This window comes from Mytilus edulis, chromosome 14, assembly GCF_963676685.1.
Source record: "Mytilus edulis chromosome 14, xbMytEdul2.2, whole genome shotgun sequence".
Taxonomy (NCBI): domain Eukaryota; kingdom Metazoa; phylum Mollusca; class Bivalvia; order Mytilida; family Mytilidae; genus Mytilus; species Mytilus edulis.
This window is the reverse complement of record NC_092357.1, coordinates 57,218,595-57,240,970: the sequence shown is the minus strand read 5'-3', so window position 1 is coordinate 57,240,970 and position 22,376 is coordinate 57,218,595. Positions and strand designations below refer to the sequence as shown.

Sequence of the window (22,376 nt, the reverse complement as noted above, 5' to 3'; positions counted from 1 at the left end):
TCGGAATTTTAATCATATTGCTAACTTATAAAGTCTTCTCTTAATTTTTTTACACAATGAGTGTAGAAAGTGATAAATTGACGTAGAATTAGAGAAATATATATACGAATTGTCACGCATATGTCTATGTAAATAACAAGCTTGACCTGAACACTTAATCTTGTTAACGCATTACCACGTACATTAAAGAGGAACGAAAGATACCAGAGTGATAGTCAAACTCATAAATCGAAAATAAACTGACAACGCTAGTCATAAAAATGAAAAAGACAGACAGACAAACAATAGTACACATGCCGCAACATAGAAAACTTAAGAATAAACAACACGAACCCCACCAAAAACTAGGGGTGATCTCAGGTTCTCCGGAAGGGTAAGCAGATCCTGCTCCACATGTGGCACGCGTCGTGTTGCTTATGTGATTACAAATCCGGTAAATAGTCTAATTCGGTAGGTCACATTCATGAAAAGGATGAGGGAATTTTAGTTAGGAACATATCCGATATCATTTGTGAAACGTTTATTCCATAACGATCAACCAACTCGTGATGGCGTCCGTAAAGTTTACGAAGTGATGATTTCAACTTCACCATTTGGAACTCTTGGTTTAATAGCTTCCTTTCGAGCAGTAGCCTTCTTTCAATAAAAGCATGATAGAAAATGCAAGCACGGGAATATCGTATCAATTGGAAGATATAAACACCGTAAGCAGCTGCTGCTGGAATGTTGCTTCTTAGAAATGGAAAGTTAACAATTGAAAAGCTGAAATCATCTCTTTTGCCGTAAAGTTTTGTTTTTAATCAAACATCTTAGGCAATTTCTAGATGTAAATCAAAATATAAGGTCGACTTAACTGTATATGTTGTATCCTTTATCTCTAGTTCAATGGGATAGATGTGTTTAACATAGTCACCAAATTTTGAATTATTTACACTCATGCGGCTAATCACCTGTATGTGTTCTTATGGATCTCTATAAATTACTATGCTGATTTAACCGTTGATCAAATAAATCACACTCGTGAGATTTCGGATCTATATGTATAGTCATATAGCTCGGTATAGAAGCATGCAGACTAAACCCTTTATACATCACAGTCGTGTGGTTTGTCATCGGTATGTTTTTTCATGTGACTTTGTAAATAACGACGACGACTGAACCGTTCACCACATACATGACAGTCATGAGGCTTTTTGTCTCTATGTGTTCTCATGTGTCTCCCAACATTCCCTGATAGTTGAATGGACGGCCTATTACATACGGGTCTTCGCTGTGGTGACAAAAGTTTATGAATTAAAACTTTTTCTTGGTTTTATAAAATTCAAAAAATAATTAATTTTTCTTCTCAATCAAATGTTTGGCTTTGAGCGTTCCTGATGAAGGTAAATCCAGAAAAGCGCTTCGGACGCAATAAATTATAAAACGTGTTGTTTTCCATTTTTTATAGTTAAACATCGATAGTAGTTTAAACTTAAAGATATTCCCTATTACAGAGGAAAATTGTACTAAAAAACCGTGTGATCACATTAAACCCTTTATACTTCACAGTCGTGTGGTTTGTCATCGGTATGTGTTCTCATGTGCCTCTGTAAACTACTATGCCGATTAAACCGTTGATCACACAAATCACACTCGTGAGGTTTATCACCTGAATGTATAGTCATATGTCTCTTTAAAGTAGTTTGCTGACTAAACTGTTAATCGAATTCATCACAAACATGAGTTTTGTCTCCAGTATGCTTTTTCATGTGTTTTTAATTAAGATACTACCTTGGGAAAATTCTGTATCACAAGCATCACATTTATAAGGGTTTTTCACAAATATGTGATTTCATGTGTTTCTGTAAATGACCACGCTGATTAAACCGTCTGTCACATAAATCACACTCATGAGGTTTATCACCTGTATGTATAGGCATGTGTGTCTTTAAAGAACGTTGTACACTAAACCCTTTACCACATACAGTACAAATGTAGAGTTTGCCACTGGTATGTATTTTCATGTGACTTTGTAAAAAACGAAACTGACTGAAATGTTCACCACATACATGACAGTCATGAGATTTATCATCTGTATGTGTTCTCATGTGCCTCTGTAAACTGCTATACTGATTAAACAGTTGATCACATAAATCACACTTATGAAGTTTATCACCTGTATGTAAACGCATATGGCTCTTTAAAGTAGCATACAGACTAAATCGTTTACCACATATATCACATGCAAGAGGTTTATCACCTGTATGTTTTCTCATGTGATTTTGTAAATAACGAGGACGACTGAACTGTTCACCACATACATCACAGACATGAGGTTTTTTGTCTGCATGTGTTCTCATGTGACTCTGTAAAGTACTATACTGATTAAACCGTCGATCACATAAATCACACTTATGAGGTTTATCACCTGTATGTATACGCATATGTCTCTTTAAATTAGCATGCTGGCTAAACCGTTTACCACATAAATCACAGGCATGAGGTTTATCGCCTGTATGTGTTCTCATGTGACTCTGTAAATTACTGTACTGCTTAAATCTTTTATCACAAAAATCACATTTTCGAAGTTTATCACTTGAATGTTTTATCATGTGTCTCTTTAAATTACCAAGCTGACTAAACTGGTTACCGCTGTCATCACGAACATTATTTCCAGTATGCTTTTTCATGTGTTTAATTAAGATACTACCTTGGGAAAATTCTTTATCACAAACATCACATTTATAAGGTTTTTCACAAATATGTGTTTTCATGTGTCTCTGTAAATGACCACGCTGATTAAACCGTCTGTCACATAAATCACACTTATGAGGTTTATCACCTGTGTGTATAGTCAGGTGTGTCTTCAAATAACTATGCTTACTAAACCGTTTACCACATACATCACACTTATGAAATTTATCACTTGTATGCAAATGCATATGTCTCTGTAAAGTATCTGGCAGTCTAAACCCTTTACCACATATATTACAGTCGTGAGTTTTTTCGACAGTATGTATTCTCATGTGACTTTCTAAATAACGAGACTGGCTGAACCAATCACCACATAAATCACAGTCATGACGTTTTTTGTCTGTATGTGTTCTCATGTGACTCTGTAAAGTACTATACTGATTAAACCGTCGATCACATACATCACACGTATGAGGTTTATCACCTGTATGTATTAACATGTGTCTTTTTAAATTACCAGGCTGACTAAAACGTTTATCACATAAATCACAGGCATGTGGTTTATCTCCAGTATGTGTTCTCTTGTGTACTTCAAGTTTACTACCGGTCAAAAATTCTTTACTGCAAACATCACATTTATGAGATTTTTCACCAGTATGTGTTTTCAAATGTGTCTTTAAGTCACTGCTTTGAGTAAGTTCTTTAGGACAAACGTCACTTTTAACGTCATTACCAGCTTCTGTTCTTATGTTTCTCTGATGAATACCACTGGTTGTTACTAAATCCTCTACCTCATACATCCTACTAATAAGGCTTATCACCAGTGAGTTCTTGTACGATTCTGTAAAGAACAAAAAAAATCAAAGATCAAAATATCTTTGTTGCCATTCTCTGCATTTCTGCATCTGCATGTTTTTATAATTATAGTCACATGACATTTTTTCCGATTATCTCCCTTAGTTTGTGACGCGACTCCTAGACGTCGTCAAAGTTATCGCCATTACAACCGTGAACCAGATGCTCCGCAGGGCGCAGCTTTATACGACCGCAGAGGTTGAACCCTGAACGGTTGGGGCAAGTATGGACACAACATTCAAGCTGGATACAGCTCTAAATTTGGATTGAGTTTAAATAGTTGACACAGCATAGGTTTCTGACACAGAATGTATGTGGTCTAATGAACTTAATTTTTTTGTTTTGCCTTTGAGCAATTCACTATGCTGTTGAATATTAATCCTCTCAAAAAAATGTTTGAAGAAATTTTCTTTTTATTTATGAAATCTGAAATGAGAAAAATGTAACCCCCCCCCCCCCCCCACCCCCCATTTTTTTTTCACATCCCCCTTTCCCTTTTTCCAAAACTGATCTCAATTCAAATTTCTAATGGAGTTTGCAACAATAACTACTCATTTAAATACATCATAAAATATTAAAATGTAACAAAAGGTGCTTGTTATCACTGAATGGTAAAGATTGTTTTAATTTATCAGTTGGTAGTAAAAGTGAATATACAGTGTATATTGTACAATGATTTAAGTTGACTCAATTACTATTCTGGACAAAGAAAGATAACTCCAATCAATTGAAAATTTCTTGCTATTGCACAATATTGTGCAATTAGATATTTCTGGCTATTGCGCAATACTGTGCAATTGAAAATATTTGCTATTGCACAATACTGTGCAATTGAAGATTTCTTGCTATTGCGCAATACTGAGCAATTGAAAATTTCTTGCTATTGCACAATACTGTGCAGTTGAAGATTTCTTGCTATTGCTGAATACTATGCAATTGAAAATTTCTTGCTATTGCACAATACTTAATATAATAATTTTGGATCCTGATTTGAACCAACTTGAAAACTGGGCCCATAAACAAAAATCTAAGTACATGTTTAGATTCAGCATATCAAAAAAGCCCAAGAATTCAATTTTTGTTAAAATCAAATTTAGTTTAATTTTGGACCCTTTGGACTTTAATGTAGACCAATTTGAAAACGGGACCAAAAATTAAGAATCTACATACACAGTTAGATTTAGCATATCAAAGAACCCCACTTATTCAATTTTTGATGAAATCAAACAAAGTTCAATTTTGGACCCTTTGGGCCCCTTATTCCTAAACTGTTGGGACCAAAACTTCCAAAATCAAACCCAACCTTCCTTTTATGGTCATTAACCTTGTGTTTAAATTTCATAGATTTCTATTTACTTATACTTATGTTATGGTGCGAAAACCAAGAATAATGCTTATTTGGGCCCCTTTTTGGCCCCTTATTCCTAAACTGTTGGGACTTCAACTCCCAAAATCAATCCCCACCTTCCTTTTGTGGTCATAAACCTTGTGTTTAAATTTCACTGATTTCTATTTTCTTATACTAAAGTTATTGTGCGAAAACCAAGAATAATGCTTATTTGGGCCCTTTTTTGGTCCCTAATTCCTAAACTGTTGGAACCAAAACTCCCAAAATCAATCCCAACCTTTCTTTTGTGGTCATAAACCTTGTGTCAAAATTTCATAGATTTCTATTCACTTAAACTAAAGTTATAGTGCGAAAACCAAGAAAATGCTTATTTGGGCCCTTTTTGGCCCCTAATTCCTAAAATGTTGGGACCAAAACTCCCAACATCAATCCCAACCTTCCTTTTGTGGTCATAAACCTTGTGTCAAAATTTCATCGATTTCTATTCACTTTTACTAAAGTTAGAGTGCGAAAACTAAAAGTATTCGGACGACGACGACGCCAACGTGATAGCAATATACGACGAAAAATTAAAATGTTTGCGGTCGTATAAAAAATATGAAGGACGTACAACACAATTCATGGCCCCATTGCTTTCTATGTTAAATCCCTCAATTCTAGGAACTTCTGATATACAAAACAACAGGTACCTCAGATCTGGCAAACCAGCAAAATGTACCCTCTTTTTAAAATTTGGTGCAATAAAATTATTTTTTAAATATCCAAAATTATCAGTCAAAAAGTGTTCTACAATGATCACCAGTCATTCAGTTTTCATTAAATACAAAAATACATAAATATTCTACATATTTAGAAAGGTACACTCATGCAAAGGAACTATTTTGTTTTAAATATATACTTCTTTCTGATAAATTCTTACTGGTCGGGCCCGAATTAGTGGTGATACACCTATAACAGAACTAAGCTCGCTATATTGACTCCAACGTTACTTTATTTCGTTCTATGATCTATTTCAAGCAGTATGAAAAACATATAAAGCTTTAGTTCCAATACTATTTTACTAATTTCAAGCTCAAATTGGACTGGTAGTAACGTATGTGTTATTCAGAGAAAACTGCATATGGATATTACAAATGGCCAATATACTTTTTTTTTCTCATTATCATTGTTCTATTTATTAAGTTCCATTAGGAAAGCAATGTGCTTATTAATATTCAAGTTTTTACCAGAGTTTGTTCATTCATAAAAAATTTATTAGTCTAAACCTAAGACATAATTCAGAATATTGTTCCCCTCCTCCTTTTTTCTTCAAATTGGAAAAGGGACAGTTTTGGTATGAACCATACTTCTGTGATACGTACAACATAGATTATAAAGATCAATTTATATATATCCCTCAGCTAGATAACTTACTTGCTAAATTTGTTCAAAATTGCATGTACAGTGCAGGGATGGGGTACTTGAAAATGTTATGGTAATTAACAGAAGCGGATTAAGGAGGGGTCAGGGGGCCGCCCCACCTTTTGAGAATCAAAGAGCAGATTGCTTTAGCAAGTAAGTTATCTAGCTGAGGGATATATATAAATTGATCTTTATAATCTATGTTGTAGTCAAATTGCCGTTCTAGGCTGTGCGTACCCACATCTGGTTTTATAATAAAATGCCGTCGGATCGGGAATGAAACGTGAAATATATACGGAATTTGTTGCAATTAGTGAATAAATTGATTAAAACTACTCAGAATTTTCATAAATATACACATATATATATCATACAATTGTATATAAGAATTTATAGAAGCCGCAGAGAAAAGAAAGAAGAAACCGGGAGCACAAAAATTAAAGAAGATTTAAAGTACAACAGAATAAATTTTTCCTGCATTCATGGTGGGAAGCAATTCCAAACAAATTTGACAAGAAAAAGGCCTAATACAAGGTATTTGTTTTAAATTGTAGTTTTTAATCGAATTTGCCACGCGTTTCATTTAAGTTTTTTTATAATGTCGATTACTTATAGTTTTTGTATTGTAAATCGTTCGTGATATTAAGGATATGTCTAATTTCAGTACTTTCCAAATGGAATGTCCTTTCCACATTAAACTTGGCGTAACTAAAGATGGACAAAACCTTAATTAGTTACATGAATCTTTTATAATTGGTTTAAATTGATATCATTACTTGCTTCTTTAATTTTTATAAACTCAAGCTTAAATTTTAGAATTTTTATATATTTTAAAATTTCAGTTTCTGTTTTACATTTTACTAAAAGATTATTTTAAAATATCATATGGGTATTTTTTTAAATTATTAAAATTTTATTCTTAAAATTTTCATTTAAATTTTATAATAGTATTAATTTCTATCATGTTTTCTTTTACAGGGAATGTACAGTTTCATTTTCCATCATTGTGCATTTAATTTTTGCAATGTTTATTATGTATCATTATTTAATAAATACAATTTGAAAATATTATTTTTCATACTCAGTCTCTTCACTCGTTCTACACGAAATCCCTATATTATCGATAATTTCCGTATATATTTCACGTTTCATTCCCGATCCGATGGCATTTTAATAGAAAATCGGATGTGGGTACGCGCAGCCAAGACTGGCAATATGACTATTCGTACCCGCATGCGGGTACGCGCAGACACTGCCTTTATTTTAACAGGGCCGTAACTACATGTAGGAAATATCAAAACCACGCTTGTCTCCATATCAAATTGTGTTCACGGCCTTGCTAGAAGAAATTCTGTTTTCCCTCAGACTTATAGCCCTGATTTTTTCGGGATCAATGTTTCTTATTTATTTGTCTTTTGTTCATTAATAGCCCTCTGTATTCTGTTAGTGTTGCATTCCTTTTGTAATCTAGTAATTTTTTTATGAACTTGATCTTGAGTTTACAAAAAAAACAGCAGCCACTGACTTAACTATGTGAATTCCATTTTTGCTTTATCATGCACATTGGTTTTTTGATGTTGTCCCTAGAAATTTCAGTCTTACACCTTTGCTTTGAGGCCAAAAAAAATATTGTCAAAAAATTATTAAAACAAAACTTCGTTTTCAGATTATGAAAGGGTCATCCATCGGAATACCCAGAAAGCATCATTTTGCATCATTTGTTCTATAGCTTCTTGGGCCTTCAGTGGCTCCAAAACCCTTCAAAAAAAAATTTGCCTCGCTCCACTCGGCGTAGTATGTTTGCCAATACATTCAAAAGTGCCTAGTTACAATGTATAACAAAACTTTAATACTATGTATGTATGCAATACATGTATTCGCTCGTGTATGTAACAATGTTTTATATTTTAACGAGAGAAATTTATGTATTACTGAAAAATTATTACACCAGGGTTTTCGATATCACAAACTAGTCAAAACATTTACTAAATTTTATCATCGGTATAAGGACATCATTCGTAAATATAGCTCAACATGCAGACTTCTTATACGTTCAGGTATTTCACATCCAATATTTTATGGAAATATTCTTTATAAAGCACAATTTGTCAGTATTCACCTCAGAAACTAACAAAACCTTTAAATAGACTTATTAAGAAGGGATATAGTTACTATACTGTTGTCAAGTCATTAAAGACCAGTGATATTGTTGGCTTTTTTTCAAAACTACCTCAGACTACCCTTTTTTATTGGGAAAATATGTGTCATTTTTATCAAATTGGGAAATTAATAATTAACCATCAATATGACTGGAACTTCAATTTGCAGACCCCCTTTCAAGAGGTAAACCCTCATTTGAAATAAGACCCCTTATTGTCAGTGAAGATACATAAATAGACCTTCAAATCTGCACATATAGTCATATTAGGCATAAAAAATGTTCAAATGAGTGTTTTTCAGTTTGCATTCACTCACAATTACTACTGAGGCTGCACTGATTGGGAAAAAAGTTTTCCTTTTTGGAATAATTTTAAGCCATTTTTTTTCAAATTGGGATTCTTCTCCAGGGGAAAAAGCCTTTATTTTGGCGTTAGTATTGATTCACTTATAGGGTCTTTACATCAGAACTAAACACACTTATTATTATTAAACCAGTTGTTGGCATTACACGGTTTATGTTCTTCTCATATATGTTATGATGGTATGATACTAAACCCCTAACGGGTAGGATTGTGCCTGATATTCATATGATGAAGACATAATTTTTCAATCAGTTTAATTGAAGTCTGGAGCTGGCATGTCAGTCAACTAATAGTAGTCTGATGTTATTTATGTACTATTGACTATTGTCATTTTGTTTATTTTCTTTGGTTACATCTTCTGACATCTGACTCGAACTTCTCTTGAACTGAATTTTAATGTGCATATTGTTATGTGTTTACTTTTCTGCATTGGCTAGAGGTATAGGGGGAGGGTTGAGATCTCACAAACATGTTTAACCCCGCCGCATTTTTGCGCCTGTCCCAAGTCAGGAGCCTCTGGCCTTTGTTAGTCTTGTATTATTTTAACTTTTAGTTTCTTGTGTACAATTTGGTGTTTAGTATGGTGTTCATTACTTCTGAACTAGTATATATTTGTTTAGGGGCCAGCTGAAGGACGCCTTAGGGTGCAAAAATTTCTCGTTGCATTGAAGACCTGTTGGTGACCTTCGGCTGTTGTCTGCTCTATGGTCGGGTTGTTGTCTCTTTGACACATTCCCTATTTCCATTCTCAATTTTATATGCAGTTGGGAATTTAAAAGATTCTTTTCTGCAGAGGGGATGGTTAATCTAATTAAATGGTACATAATGAATTGACTATACTATACATGTATGTATTATTTATAATAAACAAATCATTTAAAAATTGTATGTTTTCGAATATCATGAATATCAAAAATATAGTTGTGAAAATGAAAAATCAGTCCCTTACTTTAAAGAAAATGAAAAATCTTGCTTCCAAAGTGCAGAAAATGATTAATCTGTCCTCTTAGTTTACAAAAATAAATAACCAATCAAAAACAAATCCTCCTACCCCCTCCCCCCCCCCCCCCCCCCCCCCCCCCCCCAAGTACTTATCCCTTCCTAAGACAAGATACTTGTATCTACGTTGGCCATTCTTTTTTTTATGCTTTTTTTTATGAAACAAAGCAATATCAACTCTTTCATTTTGTCTTTTAAGTTTGGAATGTGGAATACTTTTGTAAAGTGTAGAAAATATAAAGTCATTGACTATTGCAAGAGTCTTAGATTGTATGTACTCTAAAAGATCTTTGGATTTTTTTTGTATCCACATCTGATTGACATATCTTTCATCTTTGCAGAGATAAGATTATATAAGTAAAACAATGCTGTACTTTGGTCTGACTGTCATGTTTAATATTTGGTTTGCACCTGTCTTATGACAGGAGACTGTTTTTCAGAGGTTGTCGTTGGTTCATAAGTTTTCTCATTTCTCGTTTTTTTTTATATAGATTTTACTGTTGATTCTCATGTTTGAATTGTTTCACCTTAGGCCAAATAAAAAAGTATGTGTGGTTCCAGTTACATCTGAAAAAAAGTTAGGGTAGGTAGGTAGGAATTTTTTTATTTTATGGTGGTTTTTTTTTTTACATTGAGTCTATGGGAGCAACATTCTGACTTTACAGTGCTTAATGAAAAATGACAATAAAATCTTTAAGGTAGGCTATTTTTAAGCCAAAAAGTAGGGTTACTGGAAACCACACATATAATTTTTTTTGGCCTTAGTCGTTATGGGGTTCTGTATAGCTTGCTGTTTGATGTGAGACAACAATGGACAAGGCTCCGTATTGAAGACAATAATTTTACCTATAATTGTTATCTTTTTTACACATTGTGACTTGAATTAAGAGTTCAACTTGTCTCATTGACACTCATACCTCATCCTTTTATTTCTATTGAACCGGTTTTAATGAATGTATACGGTAAATTACTTATGACTCATAAATTGATTTTCTATCTTTGTTATTTCCTTTAAATGACTTGTTTTCTTTATTTCCATTCAAAAACCTTTGGATTTAAAAAAAAATATATACAAATTATTGGTACGGTATGCTGTACCAACAAAAATTATTGCCGTACCTGCCGTACCGCCTGCCCTGTTAACACAACATGGAAAAACAAAAAGACTAAGCAACAGAACCCCCCCTTAAAACTGAGGAAGATTTTAGGTACCATTTCATATATATCAGTTCATGGTTCCTTAAATTTCCTCTGTGGAGAAAGCGATGCATATTATTAACTTCCTTTACAGGTGATAAATTGTATATATATATATATTTATCATATACTTAGCATTGATATGATAGCTTTTGCATATGTGTAATGAGCGGAAGTACACAAGCCATAATTTCCCACCCGGTCTGATAACCCATATCAGGGGCATCTCGTGAAAAAGCCCATAACAGTGCTTTTCATGCAAGTAACTTCCAGTGTTTCTGGTATTGATTGTTTACTTTTCCATTGTAAAGGGGGGGTTCCAGCTATATGCTCCCATTCAAATGCATTGATCGGCCAAAAAAAAGGGGGGGTTCCAACCCCCGGAACCCCCCCTCTGGATCCGCGCCTGATAAAACTATTGTCGGAAGTATATGATAAAGCGATTAATACATGGCCTTTTCCATATTAGCCTGGGTATCATCCCTCGACCCATATCAGCACCTCGACTCCGTCTCGAGATGATACCCAGGCTGATATGGAAAAGGCCATGTATTAATCTCTATTTATCATATACTTAGCATTGATATGATAGCTTTTGCATATGTGTAATGAGCGGAAGCACACAAGCCATAATTTCCCACCCGGGCTGATAACCCATATCATGTGCATCTCGTGCACAAAACCCATAATAGTGCCTCTTGTGCAAGTTATTTCCGGTGTTTCCGGTATCGGTTGTTTACTTTTCCATTGTGACGTCAGTTGTTTTTTTATGACGACGTCAAAATTTACGGGAACTTTTATTGGGATAGTTTAGTACTTGCTAACAAATGCCATTGACAATTATGAATCATTTTATAGTACAACAAACATGGATTAGTAATGATCATAAAACTTTTCCAAATTTTCAATGTTTCAAAATGCCTCTATCGGAAATGTTACCATACATATATACATTTGTAAGGAGGTAGTGATGCTGTTGTTGGACAATTATAGTATATTTGATTCATAATATATTTTCTTTATAAAGTTTTTGACTGTTTTAGTTATTGCATTTGTTTATTTGCCTTACATAAAACTATTGTCGGAAGTATATGATAAAGTGATTAATACATGGCCTTTTCCATATCAGCCTGGGTATCATCCCTCAACCCATATCAGCACCTCGACTCCGTCTCGGGTTGATATGGGGGTCTCGGAATGATACCAAGGCTGATATGGAAAAGGCCATGTATTAATCTATATATATATATATATATATACAACTCGTCTAAACATCAACCCAACAATGTTAGATCTGTAAATTTGCTTTCGCAAATTTTTGGTTCTTCCCTCGCCGGGATTTGAACCCATGCTACTGTGATATCGTGACACCAAATTTGGTGTCACGATATCACAGTAGCATGGGGCCGGGATTGTAGCATGGGTTCGAATCCAGGCGAGGGAAGAACCAAAAAATTGCGAAAGCAAATTTACAGATCTAACATTGTTGGGTTGATGTTTAGACGAGTTGTATATACATTATGTACACAGCCATGTATCACCATCATTGATGGCGATCCGATGGATACATCTGTTGTAGAGTTGTCACTGACTCAGACGTACTATATATATATATATATATATATATATATATATATATATATATATATAAATGAGAAAAATGAAAATGACCTAAATATATATGAAATATATATATGAAATAAAAGCATTGTCATATTCTGCGAAATAGTGCTGGTTAATGGATAAAATAAATTTCATACTTTCTAGCTGTTAGTCATAAATAATTTAAACACAATAAATAAATTTGTTCATTAAATAAAATTCCTTTTAGAAACAATACAAAAGAGCACCAGATCTATTCAATGTTACTGATTTAAATAAGTTGGTACGAGTTAGTAGTGGTACACGTTTGCATTGGTACGAGGTTTTTTTTAGTGGTACAAGTTGTCATTGGTACGAGTTTACAATGGTACATGTACAGGATAACTATAATTCAAGTTGGGAAACCCCCCTTAAGGCTTTTTAAAATGGCTGGATCCCCCCCTGGTTTATCATTTGAGATTTTGGGGCCTTTTATAGCCGGCTATTTATGAGGTATGCGTTTTACTCATTGTTGAAGTCCGGTTGCCTCTAATTTCTTACGGGATGCATCTAGATACTTTAATAATTTGATGTTTAGAGGATAGTTGTCTCATAATATCTGGCAATCATAATATACAATTATGGCCGGTTGAAAAGGTTATTTCAATGAGGGCGCAGCCCGAAGTGAAATAACTTTTTTAAGGGTTGACAATTTTGATATTCATCGATTCTAAGGGGCCACAATTGTTAATTATTATACCGAACTAACAGTGGAAGGGCATTTTGAACGCTTACAGTAAATACTATATAATTTTTTACATGACAAACAAATGACGTTTGAAAATACTGCATTTGTGTTTTAAAATTTCTCAAATATTCGACCTGAGACTACTATGTGTTATAGTAGACTATGATACAACAGAGGTAGAATCTTTTGGAAAAATATTGATGGCCCTGAAACATGTGAAAAGGACCGTTACTCTATGAGAAACATCATCGGCTGCTGGTACTCTGTATTCACTTCCAAAGCCTTATTTCCTCGTCTCTCGATGGGCTGTCAGTGTAACGTGAACGCTGCCATTTTGTTTATTTACGTCTGTGACGTCATTTCATGGGATGTAACTCGAGTGCAAATCTAGACACTCAAACAGTCAAAAGGTTATTCGCTGTAGAATAATACTAATAGTAATAGGGTTATTCACCGCTGGTGTAAATTATAAGGGTTATTCGTTCTCCCTTGCAATTAAATGAAAATTAACTGGATTATTCCATGTCATGTGATAAGGTGTTATCTAATAGAATTGTATGTAATATATGTAAGATATAATAATACATGTTACATTGTATTTACCTCAAAATTGCAAATTTAAGTCTGGACAAGTAGACACTGACTTCTTAGTTTACACCTTTAGAACCGTATTAATTATAGTCTACCCATATATTTTTCACTCCAGTTTGTAAACAAATATGATAAATCATTGTTTTCTCATTAACTTATAAGTCGAGGGAAAGAGACCAACTTTATCTTCTTCTTCTGTATGTATATACTGTATCTCCCTCCTTTAGTATGAGCACCACTACGGGTTAGGGTGTAATAAGAAGACATTTAACCCACAGTATCGGTCACGGTATCGGTACAGATTTATGTGAGCATTTGTCTATCCAGTTTCCCAGCCTGGCCGTGACAGCTCTTACTACCAGGAAGTTAACCGTCCCCAAAAAAATACAATGTAATAAAACATACAAACACACTATATATGTACATGTATTTCCATCTAATTATGGAACACCTCCTCGACGGATATGAATCGCCGTTTTATATAGGTGCAGTTCTACATAGTATCTCTATTATAAACAACATATAAACACATTATGTCTTTGCATGTAAAGATATCGACCTTTTCGATCAGTAAATATTAATTGCACATCCGAAAAGCATGCGCGTAGCTACGTTTACGTCAAAACGCCGGGGCGTACACTTGAATTTTGAAAATAAAACAAATATTCGACATAGAATAAGAAAAACTGGTCAAAAGCACATCAGCCTTGTGCTTCTTTCTTTTCAATGCATTGTAATTTTGAATAAAAGGGGACTAAACTTACTCAAATAGATCATTTAATATATTTGTTCGAATCTTTTGTAAAAGTCTGAATCTATGAATTCTACGTACTTTCCTTATATTTAAAGCAATTAACTATCTGCTCAGATTCGATATGCTGTTTGTATTTTTGTCGAGCCAGTGATTTAAGTCCCAAAAGCGAGACAAAGCGGCGTCAATATTTAGGTTCCGAATGTGGATAAAGTCTTTTGAATGACTCTCCGTGAAATTTTACGAAAGTTGGACAGAAACTATTTATGATCAAAAGAGTATTCAGAGCACTGATCAGGGGCGGATCCAGGATTTTTAAAGGGGGGGGGGCGAACTTTTAAAAATGTTGGCGAAAAAATTTTGGGACCTTTTTAGGCCTATAAAAAACCTAAAATAAGTGTAAAATGCACTTTTTAAACGGTTACTGATGTGGGGAATGTATTGTTATTTAGTTGCTGTAAAGTGTAAGGGTAGGACATTTTTGATGTTTTATTCTCCCTATTAACTGCCTATCATAAAATTATAGTATGGATTCAAAGATATGTACTGATATATTTGATGTGAGACTTGTCAGTGAAACTAGACAGGGAAAATTCTCGTTTGTTGTATGTTGAGTGAGCATAAACTCGTTAGATTTCTTGTTTTAAACAAGATATACGCCGGGCTATTCAAAGAAATTTACAATACGACCGACACGAGTTAAAACAGGCGAACACGCAATTCTATTTAAATGTTTGGTTGTTATGTTTCACCAAACAAAATGAAGGAAAGTGAGGGTTTTTAAATCAACAAAAGGCTACAAATGAGTCTTAAATGACGACGAATTTATGAACGACGGTCGATAATTGGAGACATAAAGGCCACACCCAGCAGGCAGGTTTCAGTCTGGTCTTGAGGAAAAGAAAAACAATATATCAGTTCGGCGAAACAGCAGAACTGCAAACCTCCCCCCCCCCCCCCCACCCCCCAAAAAAAAAAAAATACGCCCGTTTTTTATTTATCATGTTCATTTAATGTTAAATGATTCTGTTGGAAACTTTCGTTTCTTATAGCAAAAAAGTGGATAGGAGTATTGTTTTCAATCAAGATACGGCCAGAATTTTTGTTCAAGGCAAAAATCAGAGTCAGATTTTGTTCACTCATATATCACAGACTTCCTCCCCTCAAATCAAATGGTTCGTACCTTAGACTTAAGATATATCTAGAGCCTATACTGAGTGAGGATCATTATTCAGCTACATGTATGTTATTTAAGACCACGTGGAAACTTCGACTCATCCGAAATTTTGAGTCAACCGAGTAAGATACAACAAGAGTTAATTAACTTATGCTCTTTAGAATATGATGGAGTGTTTGGGGTTAAACATGCTCAATCCTGTGTCGCTATGAAGGTATCATGATTGTCAGTCTCAGCGTAAGCAATGTTTTACTGTATTTTGAATTTCAAAATGACTGAGTGACGTTTTTTCGACGCACTCGTAAACTCCTTCATAGCGAATCACATGACTTTGACATAATAAATAAATACCAGCGAAAAATATCTTTTAAAAGGAAAGAATTGTCGCATAAGAATTAAAGACACGGGAAATTGCAAAGTTCACGAAGTCTAGTCTGATTAATCATTTTACAAAAAAAAAGTCCGAGCAAAAAAGGGGGGCGTACGCCCTCTACGCCCCCTCTGGATCCGCCACTGCTGATATACTAATGCAATTATATTTTTAATTTTCCCACATTTTAAGGAAAAAATGTATTTCTTTCTGCAATTAATAAGTGGTCGCAGTTTGGGCTTACATTTTAGTTTAAACAATATTTTATTTCAAAAAGTGCACAAAATATAATTATACAATGTGAAATACAGGGATTCGGAAACAAGAAAAACTTATATAAATCCGTCTCCCTAAGTTACATTTTTTTATTTCTCAATTACATTAACTACTTGTCGAACCTTCATCGAATTTTATGAAAATGCCGAAGAAGCTTTTTCTATTACTTATGTCTAAAGCTAAAATTTTGAAAGCATTTTTTCGTTCATTTTTCCGTTCTTTTCTGATGGACAGCCGGATAGCCGGACTCTTCTTTACGCAATTTAGGAGATAACTGTATTGTATTTTAAGCTCCGACGGCATCAATTGGGGATTTGATGGTCGCAAATTAAGTTTACTGGCGACGCGTTAGCGGAGACAGTAAACGGGTATTTGCAACCATTAAGTCCCCAATTGATGCCATCGGAGCTTAAAATACAATATTGGTATCTCCATTCTAATGAAACTGACTGAAAACAACGTTTAAACATGTATTTAAAGTTTGCCATATGCCGTCTGCGCTTGCGCGTGCGTCCCATAGCATCAATTGTCAATTGATGCCATGTACATATGTGACATTATCCAATCAAAATGAACGTTACAAATTTGTTGCATTAGAATAATTGTTTTACATGCTCAATTTATAATCGTTCATAGATTGTCGTGAAATATTCCAGATCAAGAAAAAAATATCAAAAGAAAATTTTATATATTTTTTTAAATCCCTTTAAAGGAACGATAAATTGATTCACTTTTTGTTAGAAGAAATCCTAGGTGTTCCAATTTTTTTTTATATTGCACCTCTTAGAAATATTTTTTTTCGTGTTCATTAAAAGGTGCTTTTGTGGATTGTATGCTCACTCAGCCCTTTTGCTTTCCACGTAATTAATATTGCCAATAATTAAGAAGTTCCGGGTCGAGTCCGATACCGATACCAATAGTATATTCACCTGTTACCTATTACCTTATCTGTACGTTCCGCATCTAACAGGTGCACCACCAAACGGTGTATTTAGGATTATGCTATATACACGGATCATAATCACAGGGTTGACACTACTAAATTCAACCATTGTCAAATTGTTACCTATTGTAGTATTTTAATCAGTAAGACTTTCTAAGATAACAATACGAATACTAAAAATCTGGTCTAAAAATAAGGTGTATATAGGAACCGTTTTCAATTTGTTAGCGGGCATGACATAAAACAGTGAATCAAATAATTCAACTTTATTTATAACTAACATATGACAATGCTGTTGATTAAATATTACTCCATTCCAGGACCTTTTGTTATCCAAATAATTAATATTTCACATAAAACAGTGAATCAAATAATTCAACTTTATTTATAACTAACATTGGACAATGCTGTTGATTAAAAATAACTCCATTCCAGGACCTTTTGTTATCCAAATAATTAATATTACCAATAATTGATAAGTTCCAGTTCGACGGGTTCAAACAGAAAGATTTGAAAGCAGAGAAAACTGTGTATCTTATTATCGGCATGACTTTATCAGATAAAAAATAATACTAAAATAAGGCTTGCGCATAGTTATATACTTTTAATTCAATCACGGACCCGCGATATCACGGGTGTGTTCTAGTATGACATAGAAATATACGGTCAACGCATTTTGACTGCTCAAATAGAACGCGTGCAGTATAAATAGTATTTAAATTAGTGCAGCCTAAATGTGCATGAGTTGTGTGTTCTATGTCTTTTATGTTTTAATATTTGTATTGTGTATGATTATTATGTAAATGTATGTATTTGTCGGTTATAAAAGCTCAGTAAGCTTATGTTTATTTGTTATGTAACATGCCGACTATAAATAAAGCTTTGAATTCAATTGAATTGAATTCGGAATATGTCAAGAGACAACAACCCGACCATAAAGCAGACAACAGCCGAAGGCCACCAATGCCGGGGTCTTCAATGCAGCGAGAAACTCAGTCCCGCACACGGAGACGTCCTTCAGCTGGTCCCTACACAAATATGTATACAAGTTCAGTGATAATAACTCCAAGTTATACTCCAAGTTATACACACAAGAAACTAAAATTAAAAATGATGCTAGACTAACAAAGGCCAGAGGCTCCTGACTATGGACAGGCGTGGTTTAAAACATGTTTTTTTTTAAATCTCAACCCTCCCCCTATGTATACCTCCTGCCAATGTAGAAAAAAAACAAACGCGCACCAGTGCGTACAGTCAAACCCAGTTCAAGAGAAATCCAAATGTCAGAATAGGAAACAAAAGAAAATAAACTAGAGGCTCTAAAGAGCCTGTGTCGCTCACCTTGGTCTATGTGAATATTAAACAATGGACACAGATGGATTCATGACAAAATTGTGTTTTGGTGATGGTGATGTTTGTAGATCTTACTTTACTAAACATTCTTGCTGCTTACAATTATCTCTATCTATAACAGTACTTTCTGTGGAAAATGTTATTGAAAATCTTCAAATTTTAAGAAAATTGTTAAAAATTGACTATGAAGGGCAATAACTCCTTAGGGGTCAATTGACTATTTTGGTCATAGTGACTTATTTTTAGTTCTTACTTTGCTGTACATTATTGCTGTTTACAGTTTATCTTTACCTATAATAATATTCAAGATAACAAAATTTCCTCATAATTACCAATTCAGGGGCAGCAACCTAACAACCGATTATCCGATTCATCTGAAAATTCCAGGGCAGATAGATCATGACCTGATCAACAATTTTAGTTCCTGTCAGATTTGCTCTTAATGCTTTGGTTTTTGAGTTATAAGCCAAAAACTGCATTTTACCCCCATGTTCTATTTTTAGCCATGGTTGCCATCTTGGTTTGTTGGCCGAGTTACAGGACACATTTTTTTAACTAGATACCCCAATGATGATTATGGCTAAGTTTGGTTAAATTTGGCCCAGTAGTTTCAGAGGAGAAGATTTTTCTAAAAGATAATTAAGATTTACGAAAAATGGTTAAAAATTGACTATAAAGGGCAATAACTCCTAAAGTGGTCAACTGACCATTTTGGTCATGTTGACTTATTTGTAGATCTTACTTTGCTGAACATTATTGCTGTTTACAGTTTATCTCTATCTATAATAATATTCAAGATAATAACCAAAAACAGCAAAATTTCCTTACAATTACCATTTCAGGGTCAGTAACCCAACAACGGAATGTCCGATTCACCTGAAAATTTCAGGGCAGATAGATCTTCACCTGTTGAACAATTTTACCCCGTCAGATTTGCTCTAAATGCTTTGATTTTTGAGTTATAAGCCAAAAACTGCATTTTACCCCTATGTTCTATTTTTAGCCATGGCGGCCATCTTGGTTGGTTGGCTGGGTCACCGGACACATTTTTTAAACTAGATACCCCAATAATGATTATGGCCAAGTTTGGTTAAATTTGGCCCAGTAGTTTCAGAGAAGAAGATTTTTCTAAAAGATTACTAAGATTTACAAAAAATGGTTAAAAATTGACTATAAAGGGCAATAACTCCTAAAGGGGTCAACTGACCATTTCAGTCATGTTGACTTATTTGTAAATCTTACTTTGCTGAACATTATTGCTGTTTACTGTTTATCTCTATCTATAATAATATTCAAGATAATAACCAAAAACAGCAAAATTTCCTTAAAATTACTAATTCAGGGGCAGCAACCCAACAACGGGTTATCCGATTCATCTGAAAATTTCAGGGCAGATAGATCTTCACCTGTTGAACAATTTTACCCCGTCAGATTTGCTCTAAATGCTTTGGTTTTTGAGGTATAAGCCAAAAACTGCATTTTACCCCTATGTTCTATTTTTAGCCATGGCGGCCATCTTGGATGGTTGGCCGGGTCACCGGACACATTTTTTAAACTAGGTACCCCAATGATGATTGTGGCCAAGTTTGGTTTAATTTGGCCCAGTAGTTTCAGAGGAGAAGATTTTTGTAAAAGTTAACGACGACGACGGACGACGGACGCCGGACGACGGACGCCGGACGCCGGACGCCAAGTGATGAGAAAAGCTCACTTGGCCTTTTAGGCCAGGTGAGCTAAAAAAATGACAATAATTATACATAAATAACAACATAATACTAGCAGTTACTACAATTACAGCTTTTTCCCTAGGACTACCAGAGACTGGAATAAACTACCAGACGAAAGGAATTCAAGACCAAACTCACCAAGCTTCTTTGTAGTGGCTAAACAACACAAACAAAAGGTAGATGATTTTTATACGACCGGAAAAATTGAAAAAATTTTGGTTGTATATTGGTATCACGTTGGCGGCGTCGTCGTCGTCTTCCGTCGTCGTCGTCGTCGTCCGAAGACATTTGGTTCTCGCACTCTAACTTTAGTAAAAGTAAATAGAAATCTATGAAATTTAAAAACAAGATTTATGACCATAAAAGGAAGGTTGGGATTGATTTGGGGTGTTTTCGTCCCAACAGTTTAGGAGTTAAGGGCCAAAAAGGGCCCAAATAAGCACTTTTCTTGGTTTTCGGACAATAACTTTTAAATAAGTTAACAGAAATCTATGAAATTTAGACATATTAGGTCTATGACCACAAAAGGAAGGTTGGGGTTGATTTTGGGAGTTCAAGTCCCAATAGTTTAGGAATAAGGGGCCAAAAACAGGTCCCAAAATAAGCATTTTTCTTGGTTTTTGCACAATAACTTTAATATAAGTTAATAGAAATCTATGAAATTTTAACAAAAGGTTTATGACCACAACAGGAAGGTTTGGATTTATTTTGGGAGTTTTGGTACCAACGAATTAGGTGCCAAAAGGGTCCAAAATTAAACTTTGTTTGATTTCATCAAAAATTGAACTATTGGGGTTCTTTGATATAATTAGATTCTTAATTTTTGGTCCCGTTTTCAAATTGGTCTACATTAAGGTCCAAAGGGTCCAAAATTAAACTTAGTTTGATTTTAACAAAAATTGAATTCTTGGGGTTCTTTGATATGCTGAATCTAAGCATGCACTTAGTTTTTTTTATTATGGGCCCAGTTTTCAAGTTGGTCAAATCGGGGTTCAAAATTAAACTTGTTTGATTTCAACAAAAATTCAATATATGGGGTTCTCCAATATGCTGAATCTAACCATGTATTTAGATTTTTAATATTTAGGACCGGTTATCAAATTGATCCACATTGAGGTCTAAAGGGTCCAAAATTTAACTTTATTTGATTTCATCAAAAATTGAATTCTTGGGGTTCTTTAATATAATGAATCTAATCATGTATTTAGATTTTGAACACTAGAATACCACAAAAGGATGGTAAGAATTGTCTTTGGGAGTTATGGTTCAAACCGTTAAGGAATAAGGTGCAAAAAAGGGGGAAAAGGGTTTCCAGGTTATTGGACAATTACTTAAGTACAAAACATAATTTAAAAGCAGTGTAAGGTTGGTAATTGAAACTAATTTTTTAGCTCACCTTATAAACTGCTCTTAAATTATGTTTATTGGAATTTTTGCCAAAAACTTTGTTATAAATAAATTCCATTAGAAATTTGCCAAAAACTTTAGTTTAATGAACTTCATTGGGAATTTGCCAATATAAAATGTTGCATTGGAGTAATCTTTCTTTTTCCAGAATAGTAGTCAAATCAACTTAAATCATGACTATGACATTTTAAATTTTACGATGTATTTAAACAAGTTCTGTAGTTATTGTTGAAAACTTCATTAGAAATTTGAATTGATATCATTTTTGGAATAAGGGAAAAGGGGAGGTGAACAAAAATTGGTGGGGTTCAATTTTTCTTATTTCAGATTTCAGAAATGAAAAAGAAAATTTCTTCAAATATCAAAGGATCAATACTCAACAGCATAGTGAATTGCTCAAAAGACCACATTCATTCTATCTGTATCAGAAACCTATGCGGTGTCAACTATTTAATCG

General features: G+C 34.1%; 1 protein-coding gene across 1 annotated transcript; it reads right to left on the bottom strand.

Annotated features, from left to right (window-relative positions):
- Nucleotides 1-856: 856 nt before the first annotated feature.
- LOC139503885 (zinc finger protein 160-like) lies at nt 857-14,169 on the bottom strand. Its single transcript, XM_071293877.1, has 2 exons — nt 13,928-14,169; nt 857-3,514 (listed from the first exon to the last, which is right to left on the bottom strand). Exon 2 carries the CDS (start codon nt 3,471-3,473, stop codon nt 1,803-1,805), a length of 1,671 nt encoding a protein of 556 aa, XP_071149978.1. The 5' UTR covers nt 3,474-3,514; nt 13,928-14,169; the 3' UTR covers nt 857-1,802.
- Nucleotides 14,170-22,376: the final 8,207 nt, after the last annotated feature.